Source organism: Rhinolophus sinicus, linkage group LG02 (genome assembly GCF_036562045.2).
Source record: "Rhinolophus sinicus isolate RSC01 linkage group LG02, ASM3656204v1, whole genome shotgun sequence".
NCBI lineage: Eukaryota > Metazoa > Chordata > Mammalia > Chiroptera > Rhinolophidae > Rhinolophus > Rhinolophus sinicus.
Window position 1 is genome coordinate 36,296,854 of NC_133752.1, and position 15,772 is coordinate 36,312,625.

The 15,772-nt window shown below is 35.6% G+C and overlaps 1 protein-coding gene across 5 annotated transcripts; it reads left to right on the top strand.

Moving 5' to 3' along the window:
• The first annotated feature begins 229 nt into the window (after positions 1–229).
• LAMTOR3 (late endosomal/lysosomal adaptor, MAPK and MTOR activator 3) lies at positions 230–15,057 on the top strand. Of its 5 annotated transcripts, none has more exons than XM_019757670.2 (7): positions 230–390; positions 687–732; positions 3,317–3,351; positions 9,707–9,765; positions 11,467–11,600; positions 12,710–12,773; positions 14,210–15,057. In XM_019757670.2, the coding sequence occupies exons 2-7, from the start codon at positions 724–726 to the stop codon at positions 14,281–14,283; spliced, it is 375 nt and encodes a 124-aa protein (XP_019613229.1). In that variant the 5' UTR covers positions 230–390; positions 687–723; the 3' UTR covers positions 14,284–15,057. The 5 variants fall into 5 exon arrangements, with proteins under 5 accessions (XP_019613229.1, XP_019613230.1, XP_019613231.1 ...); XM_019757671.2 differs by having other exon boundaries at positions 239–528; XM_019757672.2 differs by having other exon boundaries at positions 239–446.
• The last annotated feature ends 715 nt before the right edge of the window (positions 15,058–15,772 follow it).

Below are 15,772 nucleotides of genomic sequence, written 5' to 3' on the forward strand. Positions count from 1 at the left end.
GATAACGGACTCTGAAATACTGAGGCAATTTATACACTCTCCGCACAAAAATGTCTTACATGCTTTTCCAGGGGAGCTTTACAGCGCAGCAACCTGATAGGACACCGCTCCAACACCTGGTGTCTGCGCAGGCGCAGGAGGCAGCCTGCGGCGAGCCGGAGGAGGGCGGGGTGCGACGCACAATCGCACGCTCCCGGTTTCCGCCGCGCGTCCCCGGAAATCCCATGGTACCCGGCGTCGGAGGCGTAGGAAGTGCTGCCTGAAGCAGAGAGGAGGTCGTATGTCATGTGACGGCAGCTTTCGGAAAGACCTGTCTTTGACGCTGTCCCTGAAGGACAGCAGGCAGCCCAGAGCCCTGCGACCCAAAGAACCGGGCAGCCCAGAAACCGGGTAACTGGAGCCACGTTGCTCGGTGTTCAGGCCTGGGCCCGCGGGTGTTACGGGCGGTGAGCTGGAAGAGCAGAGGATGCCCCTTCCGCTTTATTTCGGGCTTAGACCTTGGGGGCTGGGGAGGCGGAGTGGGCTGAGGTAAGGCATCCCGGATGGCTGTTCTTGTGGGTATCTGGGGAGTGTGTCTCCCTGCGATCTCTCTGGTCCCAGTCCTAGAGCTGCGGATTCTTGCCTGACCCTGATGACAGCTGAGCCCGCTGAAACCCAGATTTCCTCACCAGGAGTTTCTTTTTCAGGCGTGGATATTGAACCTGCGGGAGAAAGGGGTTCGTCATGGCGGATGTGAGTTAACACCCCCGCACAAGAGGAAGCAAGTGGTGGGGAGTTTGGAGCGTACTGGGTGGGGAAAGATTGTGCTTCCCAAAGAGAAATTTGTTTTATTTTTGCCCCTCTACACCTTGAGTTATTGTCTCCAAGATCTGGAGTTAGAGATTAATATGAATGGATTTCCCGGGGCCGTGAGTTTCTGCCTTGCATGGGTCTGCAGGACACTTAGGTGCCTGTGCCCACTCCACAGCCCTGCGGGCATAAGAGGCTCCGAATATTTACCATGTGAATTTCTAAATGGTGCTTTACTGCTTGGAATCCTTTTTTTCCCCAGCAAGTGGTCATGATGCCTTTCTGGGTTCATTGGAGCAATTTGAGATGATTTTCAACTGACACGTCTTGAGCACAGCAATAAAAGCCAGCTTCTAAGTTTAAGGAACTTAATTGTTCTAGTTACTGGAAACAGCGGGAAATTAATACTAGTGCTAATGTTTATATTTTACATATGTTACTTTGCTCACGTACATCCTGAGTGTTATAAATATTGAACATACGCTCATTCTCAGCTTTAGGAGGTAGGCATGATCATTATCCGTGTGTCATAGATAAGGATGCTAAAGCGCAGAAAGATCAAGTAACTTGCCTCAGGTTACTCTAGGACTCATAGAGTGAGAATACCAACCCAGGTATTTTGGTCAGTGCACTTAACCATTACGCTAGTCATTCAGCATTAATATGAATCTGATTTTTCTTTTTACATTGCAAGATTATGTGTTTCAACATTAAGCAACTTTCATGCCTTTATCACTCCGTTTTTGGGTGTCTTCCATTATGTTTTTGAGACATTATTCTTCAGGCATAATCAAATCACTAAATATCTATTGAGCAACGAAAAGGTTGTTATAATAAGGACTGTGGGTGAAATGAAGAGGATTATGGTATAATTCCTCTTACGGGTTTTACAGTTTTAAAAAGTAGGCAAATGATCAGATATGCATACATTATTGTGTGAAAATTCAAAGGAGAGACGGATTACATCTGGTTTGTGTCTGTCAGGAAAACCTATTTGGAGTGTTTGGTGGTTGAGATTAACTAAATGATGAGTAGCAGTTTTAAAAAGTAAGATTGAGAAGGAGAATATTGCTAGTAGAATGAATAGCATGAACAGAATTACACAGGAAAGGGAGAGGTGTGTGTATGGAAGAGCTGTGAGTAGTCCAATTTAGCTAGGGCTGAGGATCTGTGTGAGAGAGTGGTAGGAAGCAGAACTGTAAACTTAGTTGTAGGCCATATTGTAGAGTTTCAAATGTCTAAAGAGTTTGTACGTAATTCAGTAAACAGTGGAGAGCCATTTCAATACTTGTTCTCAACCGTGGCTGAATAGGTAATCATCTGGGGAGCACCTCTAACCTAGCCATCAGTGGCCTTTTTTTTTCTTTCTTTTTTTTTGCAGCTTTTCACGTGTTATCCATAGCCAAGGTTGAGAATCCCTACAATTATGGTTTTAGAGAAGGAGACTAATAGGATTATTGGCACTGTGTAGACCTGTATGGAATAGAAGCGGGAGACCAGCATACCAACTGGGAAGCTAGTGCAAATCGTAAATAATAGAATGAAAATAAACTGTAATGTCAGTTGAAAAGGAGAAGAAGAGATCAGTTTAAAAGCATTTGACTTCACAAGTGATTTAAAAGTGACAAATGTGAGGTTAGGGTTAGGTATTACTCTTTGTTTCAAACCTGAATTAATGGGCTTGGTAGTCCCATTAGTGGAAACGAAAAGAGATTGAGGAAATATGGGTTTCAGATGAAACATGATGAGTTGAGGTTTTTGTGTGTGTGTTTAAAATGAGAGCAAAGGTAAACTGGTAGTGATAATATGAAATAAAATGAATATTCAGGTTTGGAGAATAGTAGGGATTAGAGGTTCAAAACAACAGATACCTGATTTGTCTATGTAGAGCTCTTTAACTGATACTTGGATTGTCAGTGAAATCCCCCAGATGAGAGTATAAAGAGATCAAATAAAATAGTCTACTATTTATTTTGTCCTAATTATGTTACATGCTAAACACTTGGCAAACATTGTCATATCTTTAGTCATGTGAGGAGATTTGATTTCAGAGAAGTTAATCAATTTACCCAGAATTGTTGAAGTGATATAAGAAAGGCTATATATAGATGTGGAAAGATGTTCATAATACATTCTTAAGTGAACACAACAGTAGCAACAGGATGTGAAATAGTAGGAAAAGTGTGATCTACTTTTACAGCTAATACATATTTGTGTTTCCCATTTCCAGATATGCTAATCACCTAACATGCATCTTCTCAGTAAACTTTAAAAATAATATTATGACGTAGGTTCTGTTATTATCCCTACTCAACAAAAAATGAAACTGAGGCTTAGAGAAAAGGGTTAGTTAATTTGCTCGAAGTCACATAACTAGTAAATGTCAAAATCAGAAAGAGAAAGAGAAGATACATGCAAGAAAGATTATGAATGATTACTTAGGTAATCTGAAATGTGGATAGGACAAGATACAGAGAACTAGTACAAGGCATATTATTATATGATTTTTTTTTATATTCTCTTTCAGGACCTAAAGCGATTCCTGTATAAAAAATTACCAAGGTAAAAAATTACTAATTTGTTACTACATAAGTTCTGCATAATATATGTTAATTTTATGTAGTATTTTGTTTCTAGCTAATTTTGACTAATACTGTGTATATATTATGCTGTTATTTAGCACTTTTAAATACTTAACATAACCCTAGGTAGCATAAATGATATCATTTGAATTTGAAAATAAATAACACAGGACCTAGAGAAGTTACAAGACTTATTTAAGGTTAAGCAACTAGTGGATGCCACAGGGCTAGAACTCAGATTTCTTGCCACTTTAGAATTCTTCCAGATATATTATCATAGCAGTTTACTGGATTATACTTTGAAGTAGAGTAATTTTAAGGGGAAGAAATGAAGAAGTTGTCTTTACTTTTAATATTGCTTTTAAGACCTAATTGTTGAGTCCATAACCCAAAAATGCTTGACCTAGATAGCACTTCATACTAGGAAAACTCAAAAGGTTTTCTTTTGCCAGCACACGTCATTTGATGTAACATTTTATAAATTAGGCTGTTGTACTGAGGACAGCAAACTTCGTATTAGAAATTTTACTGATTGAATGACTTTGTCACTCTAGTTGAATTAAAATTCACATTTAGTTTGGTGTTACATGGTGTTTGGTGTTAAATGATATCTTAGAGTTAAGGACATAAGAGAACTATAACTTGAGATATCAATTTCCACATTCCAGAATAACTGAATAACCTATGAGATAATACAGCAGAATATATGGTGAAATCCTTTTTTTAATTTCTTTTTTTATTTCTTATTTTCCAAATCAGTTTGAAGGTAAAAAGGTTTTGGATGTCAGTTTATTTCTGTAGGTAGGGAAAGAAACCTCTTGTTTGGATTTTTTCTTGAAATGTTTGGTGTGGCTTTCCCTGTTGACTTGTGCCTTTACTCTGATTACAGACCACTAGAATTTAGTGATACTGTCTTCTAGTTTTGATTTATCTATACTTCCATATTCAGGAAGAAAACCTTTTGAGGTGTTAAATAATTACCATTCATTTTATGTTAATGTAATACTTAAATTTATTTTTACTCTTTTCCTCCTAGTGTTGGCAAACTAAAGACAAGTTGCTGATTCTGTTCTCATCCCAATGATTAGCAGTACAGGCAGCCCTAGCTTTGCACATTCTTGCAGAGCCATAAAAATGACCGCACATGCTGAGACTGTCCAAGGCAGGTTTAGTAATCAGGGGAGAATTTTACAGTTGTTTTCTGACCTTTAAAAGTTTCTGTCAAAACATGAAAATCTCTCTTACTGCTGGTTATATTTAGAGGGACGAAAATGAATACTAAAACTAGTATTTGTTTAATACACTTTAATTTAACACAGTAGAAACATTGAGAATTAGAGTGTTTATTTCTTTGCAAAAAACTTAAAGAGTAGTTTGAACCGTTTGCCTACTTCTTTTCAAATACCTCAAGGTATGTGTAAGATAAGGAGCAGGCATCTTTTCTGTGCCTTGGCAAAGTGGCATACCCCTTTCTGAGTTTGAATCAGCTTCCAACATTGTGTCCTTTGTGCTTTCGATGTTGTGAAATATCTCTAAGAGTTCTTTAATGTGAAGTCTTTTGCCAGTGTCACTTCCTCTGGGACATCTTCATCCTTTTCATCACACCACTTTTCCTGATTTATGTCATAAGCCCGCCCTCCCTCAGTTCCGCTGGCTGCATCTCTCATGCACACAGTGATAATGTCAGCGTTCCCTCCGCCAGCTCTTCCTTTGTTAACTCCGTTTACTTTCTATTCGAATTTCACTTCCAGCATTATCACTTTTCATTTCTTTGCTTATTTTATCGGCCTTATTTCAGTTGTTGTTTTTTTACTATTACTGGAAGACAAGATAAAACTACATACTTTGCTCTTGCATTAACTGAATAACAGATGCTCAGTGACGACCAATCACCAACACACTTTGAAAGAAGTGATGTGACTGATTACTAATCACGATGTGCGTCTGTTGTTTACATAGTGATTTTTGAACTGAAGAGTTAGCCACGTTTGTACTTTATGCTGTTATTCAGTTAATATACCATACTTACTGAAATTTGACCCATGCTGTTGGAGAGGAATGGTGTTACTTTAACTAAACTGATAACTAAAATGCGTCCAGATTGGAACTACACAAAAATGAGGGCCTTCTGTATCTGTATTTACTTTGCTGGGCTTAGCATATTGAAAGATGCTAAAATTGGTGATGTTGGGGAGTGGGAAATACCACGCTGGTGACAAATACAGAAACAGAAGCATAGTTGATATTAGTAAAAAGGATATTTGTAAAAAACATAATGAAAATCTTTTCATAATGGAAGGAAAGGGATTAGTACTATGTTTTGTTTGGTTTGGTTTTGTTTTTCATAATGACTGAGGCCAGTTTGAGTCCTATTCATGACCATTTCTTGAAAGTAGGCTTATTGCATCCTAAGAGCTGAAAGATAAAGAAATAATGATATTGAACACTTACAAAGAAAAGTAGTAGAACATACACTTTGATTTGTTGCTAGATGTATGTAAAGTTACGGGATTGGACACAGGCAGCCTGACTTCAGAGCTGTGGGTCCATGCATTTAATTGTTGTACTGCTGTGCCTCACCATCCAAGTCCGACAGCTACAGGCAGTAATGATACGTGTGTTTTTTTTTTCTTTTTTGATACTTCGTTAAATGTAATTCTTGGATTTGTATGTCAAAATCTAGTTATGACCCAAAGCAGTCTCAGGCTTTAATAATCATAACTTTATGTGTTTTATAATAACCAAATGTTTCATCATTATATGAATAAAATTAAGTATGATGTCTGATTACTAATGTAACATTTACCTTTTTGGAATAAAGATGTTTGTTTTAGTAAGCTTAAGGCTTAGATTTCTGCAGACTATTTCATAAAATTTATGTCTTCTAAAAGTGTAGTGTACTTATTAATGCATCATAGTTGTTTTCAATTACTACGAAAATCTGTTCATGTTATTTATTGACTATGTGTAGAATTGGAAACACTTTTTATATTTGTGGCCTGATTTCTTTAATTGGGTACATTAAGTACGTGAGTAATTTTTCTGCTTTTGTTGGACATTTGTCTCTGTGAATTTGAAATCATTCAAAATAAAGTCTTTTTATTTCTACCTCCTCTTTTAGTGCATTAGTTGACATTAATTAATTATTGGTAAATTAATTACTATGAGAAGAAAAAAGCTACCTGTGGTGACACAAATATTTCTAAACATTTTTGTAGTACTCTTTACCTGTTTTTTTTTGTTGTTTTGCTCATTTTATTCTGTTCTTTAGATTCTGCGTATAAGTGAGATCATATGGTATTTGTCTTTCTCAGTCTGATTTATTTTACTTAGCATAATATTCTCTTGGTCCATCCATGTTGTTGCAACTGGTAAGATTTCATTCTTTTTTATGGCCGAGTAATACTCCATTGTATAAATGTACCAGTTTCTTTATCCAGTCATCTATTGATGGGCATTTCGGTTGTTTCCATATTTCGGCTATTGTGAATAGCACTGCAGTAAACATAGGGGTGCTTATATTTTTTTCGAATTAGTGTTTTAGACTTCTTTTGATACCGGTTTCTTTTTGTTTTGTTTTGCTTTTTAAAGATTTTATTGGGGAAGGGAACAGGACTTTATTGGGGAATAGTGTGTATTTCGAGGACTTTTTATTAGGGAACAGTAGTGTATTTTTCCCAGGACTCATCAGCTCCATCCATGTCAAGTTGTAGTCCTTTCAATCTTAGTTGTGGAGGGCGCAGCTCAACTCCAGGTCCTGTCACCACTGTTAGTTGCAGGGGGTGCAGTCCACTATTCCTTGCGGGAGTCGAACCAGCAACCTTGTGGTTGAGAGCCCCCGCCCCAACCAACTGAGCCATCTGGCCACCCGGGAGCTCAGCCGCAGCTCATTGACTTCATTCTAGTTGCGGAGGGCGCAGCTCACTGGCCCATGTGGGAATCAAACCGGCAGCCCTGTTGCCCAGAGTTCACACTCGAACCAACTGAGTCACCCGTCTGTCCCTGGAAACCTGTTTTTTAATTTGTTTATTTTTTGAGTAATACATAAGTTATCTGATCGACATAAGAGTGAGAAGCTTCCCATCCACCATTCCAGTCACACAGTTCCCCTCTCATAAGTACCCACTGTACCCTTTAGAGATATTTTATGCACCTAAAAGCAAACATGTACATAATAAACACATATTTACACCTATACAGAGCGGTCATAGTTTAGGTTGCTATCACAAAATACAGTAGATTGGGTTCTTTTATAAACAACTGAAATTTATTTCTCACAGTTCTGGAGGCTGGAAGTCAGATCAGGGTGCCAGCATGGTTGGGTTCTGGTGAAGGCCCTCTTCTGGGGTGCAGATTGCAAACTTCTCATATCCTCAGGTTCCTGAGGGTTCCACCCTCATGTCCTAATTACCTCCCAAAGGCCCCACCTCCACATATCATCACATTGGGATTAGGGTTTCAACATACAAATTTTGAGGGGGGGGTGACACAGACATTTAGTCCATTGCAATGTGCACACGTATGCCTACATGTGTTACTACATAAGTTGCTTGTACAAATTTCAAAACCATGTGTTTTTTTTTTTCACTTAACAATATGTATAACTTAGAGATCAGTCCTTCCCAGTACATAAAGGGCTGCTGCTTTGTTTTTTATGTCTTCAGAGTATTCCGTTGTATATGGGTGTTGTAACTGATTTAACTTGTTCTTGATGGACAGTTAGGTTTCCAGTGTTTTTCTATTTTAAGTGATATTGCTGTCGATAACTGCACTAAGTGATTTGTGGGTGTGCAAGTATCTGTAGGATGTATTTTTATATCACCTAGTTTTAACTTAGAGAAATGTATCTTATGTATTAATTTTATAGAGCATGTTTGAATCCATAGATAACTTCAGAATTGAATGATAATGAAAAATAATACCAGTAAATATTTATACACACTTGTTTCATCATTCTTATTTTTAATGTGAGGCAGATAAAATGGCTTTGTAACATTTCTCCTCAAAGTTTAATAACACTTCTCTGACTTGAAAGTTTTGACTGTGGAATTTTTTAAATTTCATTATCTTGAGTTAGTAAGAATTTTCCTCATTCCTAAGTTAAAATATGAAGGTTAACACAATAAGGAATGGCTAGTTCTTGGTTGTAGTGGGAATACTGAACATATTTCTGAGTTGCAATCTACAGATGTAAGATAGTTACAAGGCTATAGGTTTTATGTAAATGTTGAAAGTTTGAGAATGTTTCCCATTATAATTTTTAACTCTGTACTTTTGTGCTTTAGGAATTCTCACTAATAATTTAATATTAAAACTGCCTTGATAAATTATATCATTATCAGTGTGTACAGAATGACAGCCTCATGTTAATTAGTAATAATTAATATTTTTGAATGTTAATTATGTACCTACCTCTATTTTACATGCATTACTTTATTAAATTTCAAATAGCCAAATAAGTAGTTTTCAGATTGTGAACTGAGGCTTAGACAGGTTTCTTAACTGTCCCAAGGTAGCATAAATACGTAGTAATCAGGAGAGCCTGAATGGAACCCATGTCTTTGTAATTTCAGAGCTGTAGTCCTGACCATTCTACTTACTGCTGCTTAATGTAGGCATGCTGGAAGGATTGCTGCATGACCTTCATTCTCCCCGTCCTGTTCATTAGCCTAGAATGAGCTTTTTGCCCCACTTCTCTTAATCAGTACCATAACCTCCCAACTGAGCTACCACTTCTCAGGGAAGCCTTCCCTGACCCACCTGTCTCTGTCAGGCCGGCCCCTCCCCCCCCCAATGGCTCTCATGTCCCCACAGATCTCGATGGCACTTGCTACAGTTATAATTTTATATTTGTTAGTATGAGATTATTTGATAGCTGCTCTCCTCTTAGTTTTAAGTTTCGTGAAGGCAGTGACTGTGCTTATTTTTGCTTAGCATGGTTTTATATGAGTAGTAAGTGCCACAAATACTGGACACTTGATATTGGAATAAATGAGAGAGAAAAAGTCTGTCTTTTTTTTACTATAGCCATTACTGATAAACTGTCATACTTTTGTAAACCATAGAATGATAATTAGGAATTTTAATGGAGAATGAGCTGTGTGTTGGATCTTCATTGATAAACTACATAAATTTGTAAAGATTATGAACATGTCAATAATACAGATTCATTCAATTTCTGGAAGAGTTTTGGTAAACATAGGAGCTTATACTATCAATAATTGAGTTTCCGTGGTTTTTCAGAAATGTGCTTGAAAATTACCATTATGACTTTAAGGTACATATTTTGAGAAAATGAAATGTTTTATAATATTTTAACTTCTTTTCCTTTCTAGTGTCGAAGGGCTCCATGCTATTGTTGTGTCAGATAGAGATGGGGTGCCTGTTATTAAAGGTAAAACTGAGCACTTACATGTCAGCGTCATATTGGCTTTAGAAAGAACAGTATTTATATCAGAATAGTACAGAGGCAAACATATAAAACTTATTTCAGTAAATTCAGGAGATAGTCTTAATTTGGGGGAAAATGTTTGCTTTTGTGTATTAAGGCTGTGTTGGAACTTATTGCATGTTAAATGTTACCATCAAGAGTTTAAGCATTAATTTATAACAGGCCCAGATTCCCATGAAAGACATTTTATGGTATAATGTAAACCATTAGTAAACCTAAGTGACGAGGTTGGACATGTATGCAGCTAGATGCCATGTTTCCCTGAAAATAAAACCTAGCTGGACAATCAGCTCTACTGCGTCTTTTGGAGCAAAAATTAATATAAAACCCAGTCTTATTTTATTATAATATAAGACCAAGTGTTTATAATACAATATAATATAATACCCGGTCTTATATAAGATCGGGTCTTAATAAGACCTGGTCTTAGATTAATTTTTGCTCCAGAAGACACATTAGAGCTGATTGTCCAGCTAGGTCTTATTTTCAGGGAAACATGGTATGTTACACACACAGACTCTCCCAATATTATTTTTTTAATCAATATTGCTAGTAATTTTAAGATAAATATCCATACAGTTGCATCAGCATAGATTGATTGGTTAATCTTTCTTGATTTTTCTACTTGTTTAAACTGGAAATAAGATTTTTTTTAAACTTTAACTTTATAATTACTTTAGTTAACCAGAATCTAAGAATTTTTCACCTGATTTTCAGCTTTTTTTGTTTTGTTTTGTTTTAGTATGTGTCATGTCACAGAGTTGCTATATATTAATACCGTTTTTACTGTTCTATCTACTATCAGAATGGATATGTATAGTTATACTGGGAGACTGTAATAGCTTTTTCAAAAAAAGATTAATGTCCTGTACATTTTGTTTCCAATTTATTTTCTACCTGTAGTTATCATATATGTCATCTAATTTTAGATTTTAGAATTAAAAGGAAGTTTAGAAATCATTTGATTTAGTTCTTTTGTTTTATAAGTGAAGATGATCAAATGCAAAGAGTAATTGTTGGTCCAATGTTGCATATGTGAGTCAGTGACAAGATAATATTAGAACCCATCATTTCGTAATGTGTGGTCCAGTGTGCTTTCTAAACCGCCAGAAAACATAGGTAGCCATGGCAAGTCACTTGCCTTTTCTCAGTTCTGTAATGAGGGCTTTGAACAAAATAATCTCAGATTTTCCAGCTCAAATGTTCTTTCCGAGGTCTCTGTATTAAAGCCTTAAGCTCACACTGGTGCAACTAACTAGGTGACTTTAATGAGTGAAAGAAAATAGACGGCCAGCTGCAGAATTAATATCTAGAAGAATATTAAATTTATTAAATATACTGATTAACCTGTGTTTTAAGGTAAATATTAAGAAAATATAAACATTTAGTATTCTTTTAAAGATTAAAAAGTACTGTGAGAATCATCATTTCTTCCCTTTGTTATGATCACTCAACTTCTGACTGAGCAGTATTTCCCACCTAAGTTGATGAGACCCAGTTAGTGATACGATTTTCAGTATTGTGAAGCAGAACGCTTGTACTTGATATTTTTACAAATATATATATTTTTAAAAAGTGCTGTAAATCTTCTCCCTACTATATCCACTGTGTAATTTTCACCTGTTAAATCATTTGTATTCTCAGTGGCCAATGACAATGCTCCAGAGCATGCTTTGAGACCTGGTTTCTTATCTACTTTTGCCCTTGCAACAGACCAAGGGAGCAAACTTGGACTTTCAAAAAATAAAAGTATCATCTGTTACTATAATACTTACCAGGTGAGTTCATAACTATTGAATGGTTTACTGATCGCAACTTTTATTAGGTCTTCTATGTAAAATAGCTTGTGTTGTCATTCTACATTTTAATTTTGAAGGGGATGGAATTTTAAAATCTTAGCCTTCAAATTGGTTATGTTAAGCTATAGTAATTTTTTAATGTTTTACACCAGGAATTAATTAATATGGAAAAACAGTTTTAAAAGATTTCATAATAAAATATGTGTTATCCTAAAAAGGGTATATTAGGTCATTATTACTTCCAGTAGATGGTGCCCTTAGTTTAACAACTGAGTTGTTAAATGACACACATTTTTTTGTTGTTGTTGACAGATAAAAAAAATTTCTCTTGAAAGTTAAATGATAAGTTATTTAAATTTGTTACTGCTTCTAATTCCTTCATTTGATTTGGAATATATATACAATAATCGAGGTTATTAATTTTGGGAAGAAAATTAGTTGCTACACACCTCTTGATCACCAGTTACATTTTCTTCTCTAGAATAAATTAGTTGCTTCTGTTTTAAATCGATGTTTCCCAGAGTAAGATTTATGTACCACTGATGACACAAGTGACATCTTTTTATTTTAAAAGTTACATATTTTAATGTGTATTAGGCAAAAGATAACCAACCTATCTAACCTTTAATTTCACTGATAAGGATTAGGTTGAAGCTAAGTTTTTTTCAAAAGATAGTTGATTTAAAGTTCATTTGAATTCATTTAAATTATAGTGGTACACAAGAGGCAGAAAAATCATGAAGATGTATTTGAATGACTAAGAAATACTGCCTGTAGCCATTTAATTATCAAATATTTATTGAACTCCTACTATGTAATTGACACTCTGCTGGGCGTTAGAGATAAAACATGAAGAAGACATAGTCCCACCTTAAAAACTTTTCAGGCTAAGTGGTAGTAATGTCTCTAAGAGAAAATTAGTAACTTTTATGGAAATGTTTATTTTCAGCTCTTAAATATTTCATTGTGTTGAGCTAGTATGTTACACATTGACCATTTACAAATTTTTGAAAGATTAAGATACTTCATTTGAATTATACTACCTTTTCATAATACAACATATTATTTAGATCCTGTTTTCTTTGTAGGTGGTTCAATTCAATCGTTTACCTTTGGTGGTGAGTTTCATAGCCAGCAGCAATGCCAATACAGGTGTGTTTTAATTACCTTAAATATAGCTTTGAATTCTTTGTAATACCATATCTGAGCAGTTTAATGTGATAGGAATAGTAGATCTAAACTCAGAAAACCTGAATTCATGGCCCAGCTCCATCATCTATTCCTTGCTCTATGGAAAAGTAACTTCTCTGAATTCTGTTTTCCATATCTGTATAATGGAGCTAATGTCTGCTTTCTCCATCTGATGGGGTTATTTTCTAGTTTATATGAAACAGTGTTTGGTAAGTGACCATTTGAGATAGAAAGGAAAATTAAATGTTATCTTTACCTCTTGAATACTACATCATAACTCACATTAAAACAGCTTAAGACACAAAAAAAGTAGAGAAGATAACCAAACAAACCACATAAAATGATCAAGGATGAGTTAAATTCCATTTAGACGAATCTATTAGAATTTTTTAAACCTTGAACTATAGTGAGCAAGATGAATGTGACAGGGAATTTAAAGAGCGTGAATGGGATTCACATATCCATGTCTTCTTAAGGGTTGAAGAGTTTGAGAACAAACACTAGGAAGCTGTACTCGCTATAGAGAAGAGTAACATCCCATTATATTCAGTAGCCTTCACTGGGTATTTATGTGTAAAATGGTAATATTCAGTTGAATTGTAATTTCTTTTTTTATTCTGTTTGGATAAAGTGGAATTTCTTTAAAAATCTGTCTCCTTCAGATTTGACTGCTATTTAGAACTGTTTGTTATACATTCCTTTTCTGTGTTTTTTTTCTTTCAAGTGTTTTGAGCAAGTTGTATTTCCACTTGTGCCTCTGAAGCTAATCCTTAGACTGATCTTTAAAATGAGGGTTTTAGGTTTGATGATCTGTTAAGTCTTGCATTTCTGAATGTTTTGAAGCTGTAAAATACTATATGTGAAAACACTTTGTAAATTATATAGGGTACTAGTGGTGTCAATATTTTAAGTATATTAAACCTCAATTGTGATAAATCACCATCACATACTAAATCATGAGTTTATGTTTTAAATTATGATAATATACAGAATTATATTTTAGTACTTAGGACATTTCCTTGAGAATCCCGGATGTTTGTTTTATATTCTTTGAGAGAGAGGAAGGTCCTTATTTGTTTGGATATAAAACCAGCAGTGTCTAAGATATGTAGCCCTTCACTCTGGTAAACTAAGAAGTTAGATATGCTAATTTCTAGGCTAGGTTGTCATCCAGATTCATCATTGAGCTTCTTTTAAACATGTAAGTATACATAAACTTCATAATGAATATGGGTCTTTAGTTACTTAGATAGAATATTTTGTTTTAGTTATGGGGAATAAATTGTATCTCATTTACTTTTTAGTAACTAAATTTCAACAAGAGGGAATTTAAGTCAAAGACTTTTTTCAGGAACATGTTTTCTAATGTTCTAATTTTCTTAATCTCTTTGTTTTAGGATTAATTGTCAGCCTAGAAAAGGAACTTGCTCCATTATTTGAAGAATTGAGACAAGTTGTGGAAGTTTCTTAATCTGACTTGGTTTTGACGTCTACCTTATCTTCATTATAATAGGCACAATATCAATCCAGCAATCTTTAGACCACAATACTTGTATCCATGTACTTAAGAAAGGGCCCCATCTTCCACCTTACACTAAAGGAAGAGCCTATAGATAGAATTTATGGGTAGATTGATTATCTTTTCTTGTACAGGCTCTTATTTACTGAGATCTGGGGATACCGCAGAAATGGTTCTATCACAGCTCCCATGGAGTTAGTCCAGCCATCAAATCTGCATGAGATTCTATTCGGTGGGTCAGAATCAAAATGGTACTTTGATCCACTCGAGCCATGACGTGACCCTATTGTACCATATGCCCAGGTCTGCAGAATGGAGCAGACCCTTTTTGTTGTGAATAATAATGAGGACATATTTTTTTTCGTATTGTTTTATTTGTTGCATTGAGTGTGAGGAAGGTAAAATGGCTTAGTAAAAGTAATAAAATCAGTACAATCACTAACTTTTCTATGTATATTATTTTGCAGTATAGATGAATATTACTAATTGATTTGATTCTTCTCAGAGGGTGCTGCTGTTTAATGAAAAGGAAAATGATAGCTAATGGTTTTCCCCCCACTCTGCTTTCTATAACCAATCAGTATTTTAATGTTTGTGCGTTCTTTATAAAATTTAGAGTTGGTTGATTCATTGTCGAACTCTGTTTCCAATATTGGTATGTATGTAAAACATGATACAGCCATTTTTTCATACATGAGTATAAATAAAATAGTATTTTTAAAAGTATAGTTTGTAGTTTGAGCACTATATAGTTCTCCCCCAACCCCCAGACTTCTTTCAGAAGTTTAAAGAATATAATTAATTCACTCTTTTCAACCACATGAATAAGTAATGAGTGGATCTTGTAAATACTGGTTTGGAGATGGTTTTACCTAGCATAAAGTGTCAGTTGGAAAATAAACCTCATTCAAGAGCCTAATTTAATCACTGAAATTGGTATCACACTTCTGGAATATGCCCTTTATATTCAAGCATGCAGCCCATCATTTGAGGTTGTTAATTTCCTCCTAGCTACTTTGACAGGCAGTTGTCACTGGTACAGTTCAATACACGTACATTGAATCCCTCCTGTGTGCCATTCACCAGAGCTACCGCATTGCAGAATTCTAAGGAGCACAACTCACATGGCATTTCTGTGCTACCGGCGCGTGTGTGTCAGGTGCAGTGTGTGCGAATGCAGCTCCCTGGAGTTGTGGAGTCGGGTAGTCGGGCACTGCCTGTTTGCTGCTTGCTTTCTCTTCCCTCCCTCACTCCCTCCTTCCACCCTATATGATAGGAGACTAAAAAGAATTTAAAGCTCAGTAAATGAAACAAGTATATGAAATGCTGTGCTAAAGGATGCTGTAGAAACAGAATGGGGGCATTTAAATTGGGCAAGAACAACAGCCTTTACAAAGAAATAGGGGCAAGAGATATGTTTTACCTGCAGGGATGTAAAAAT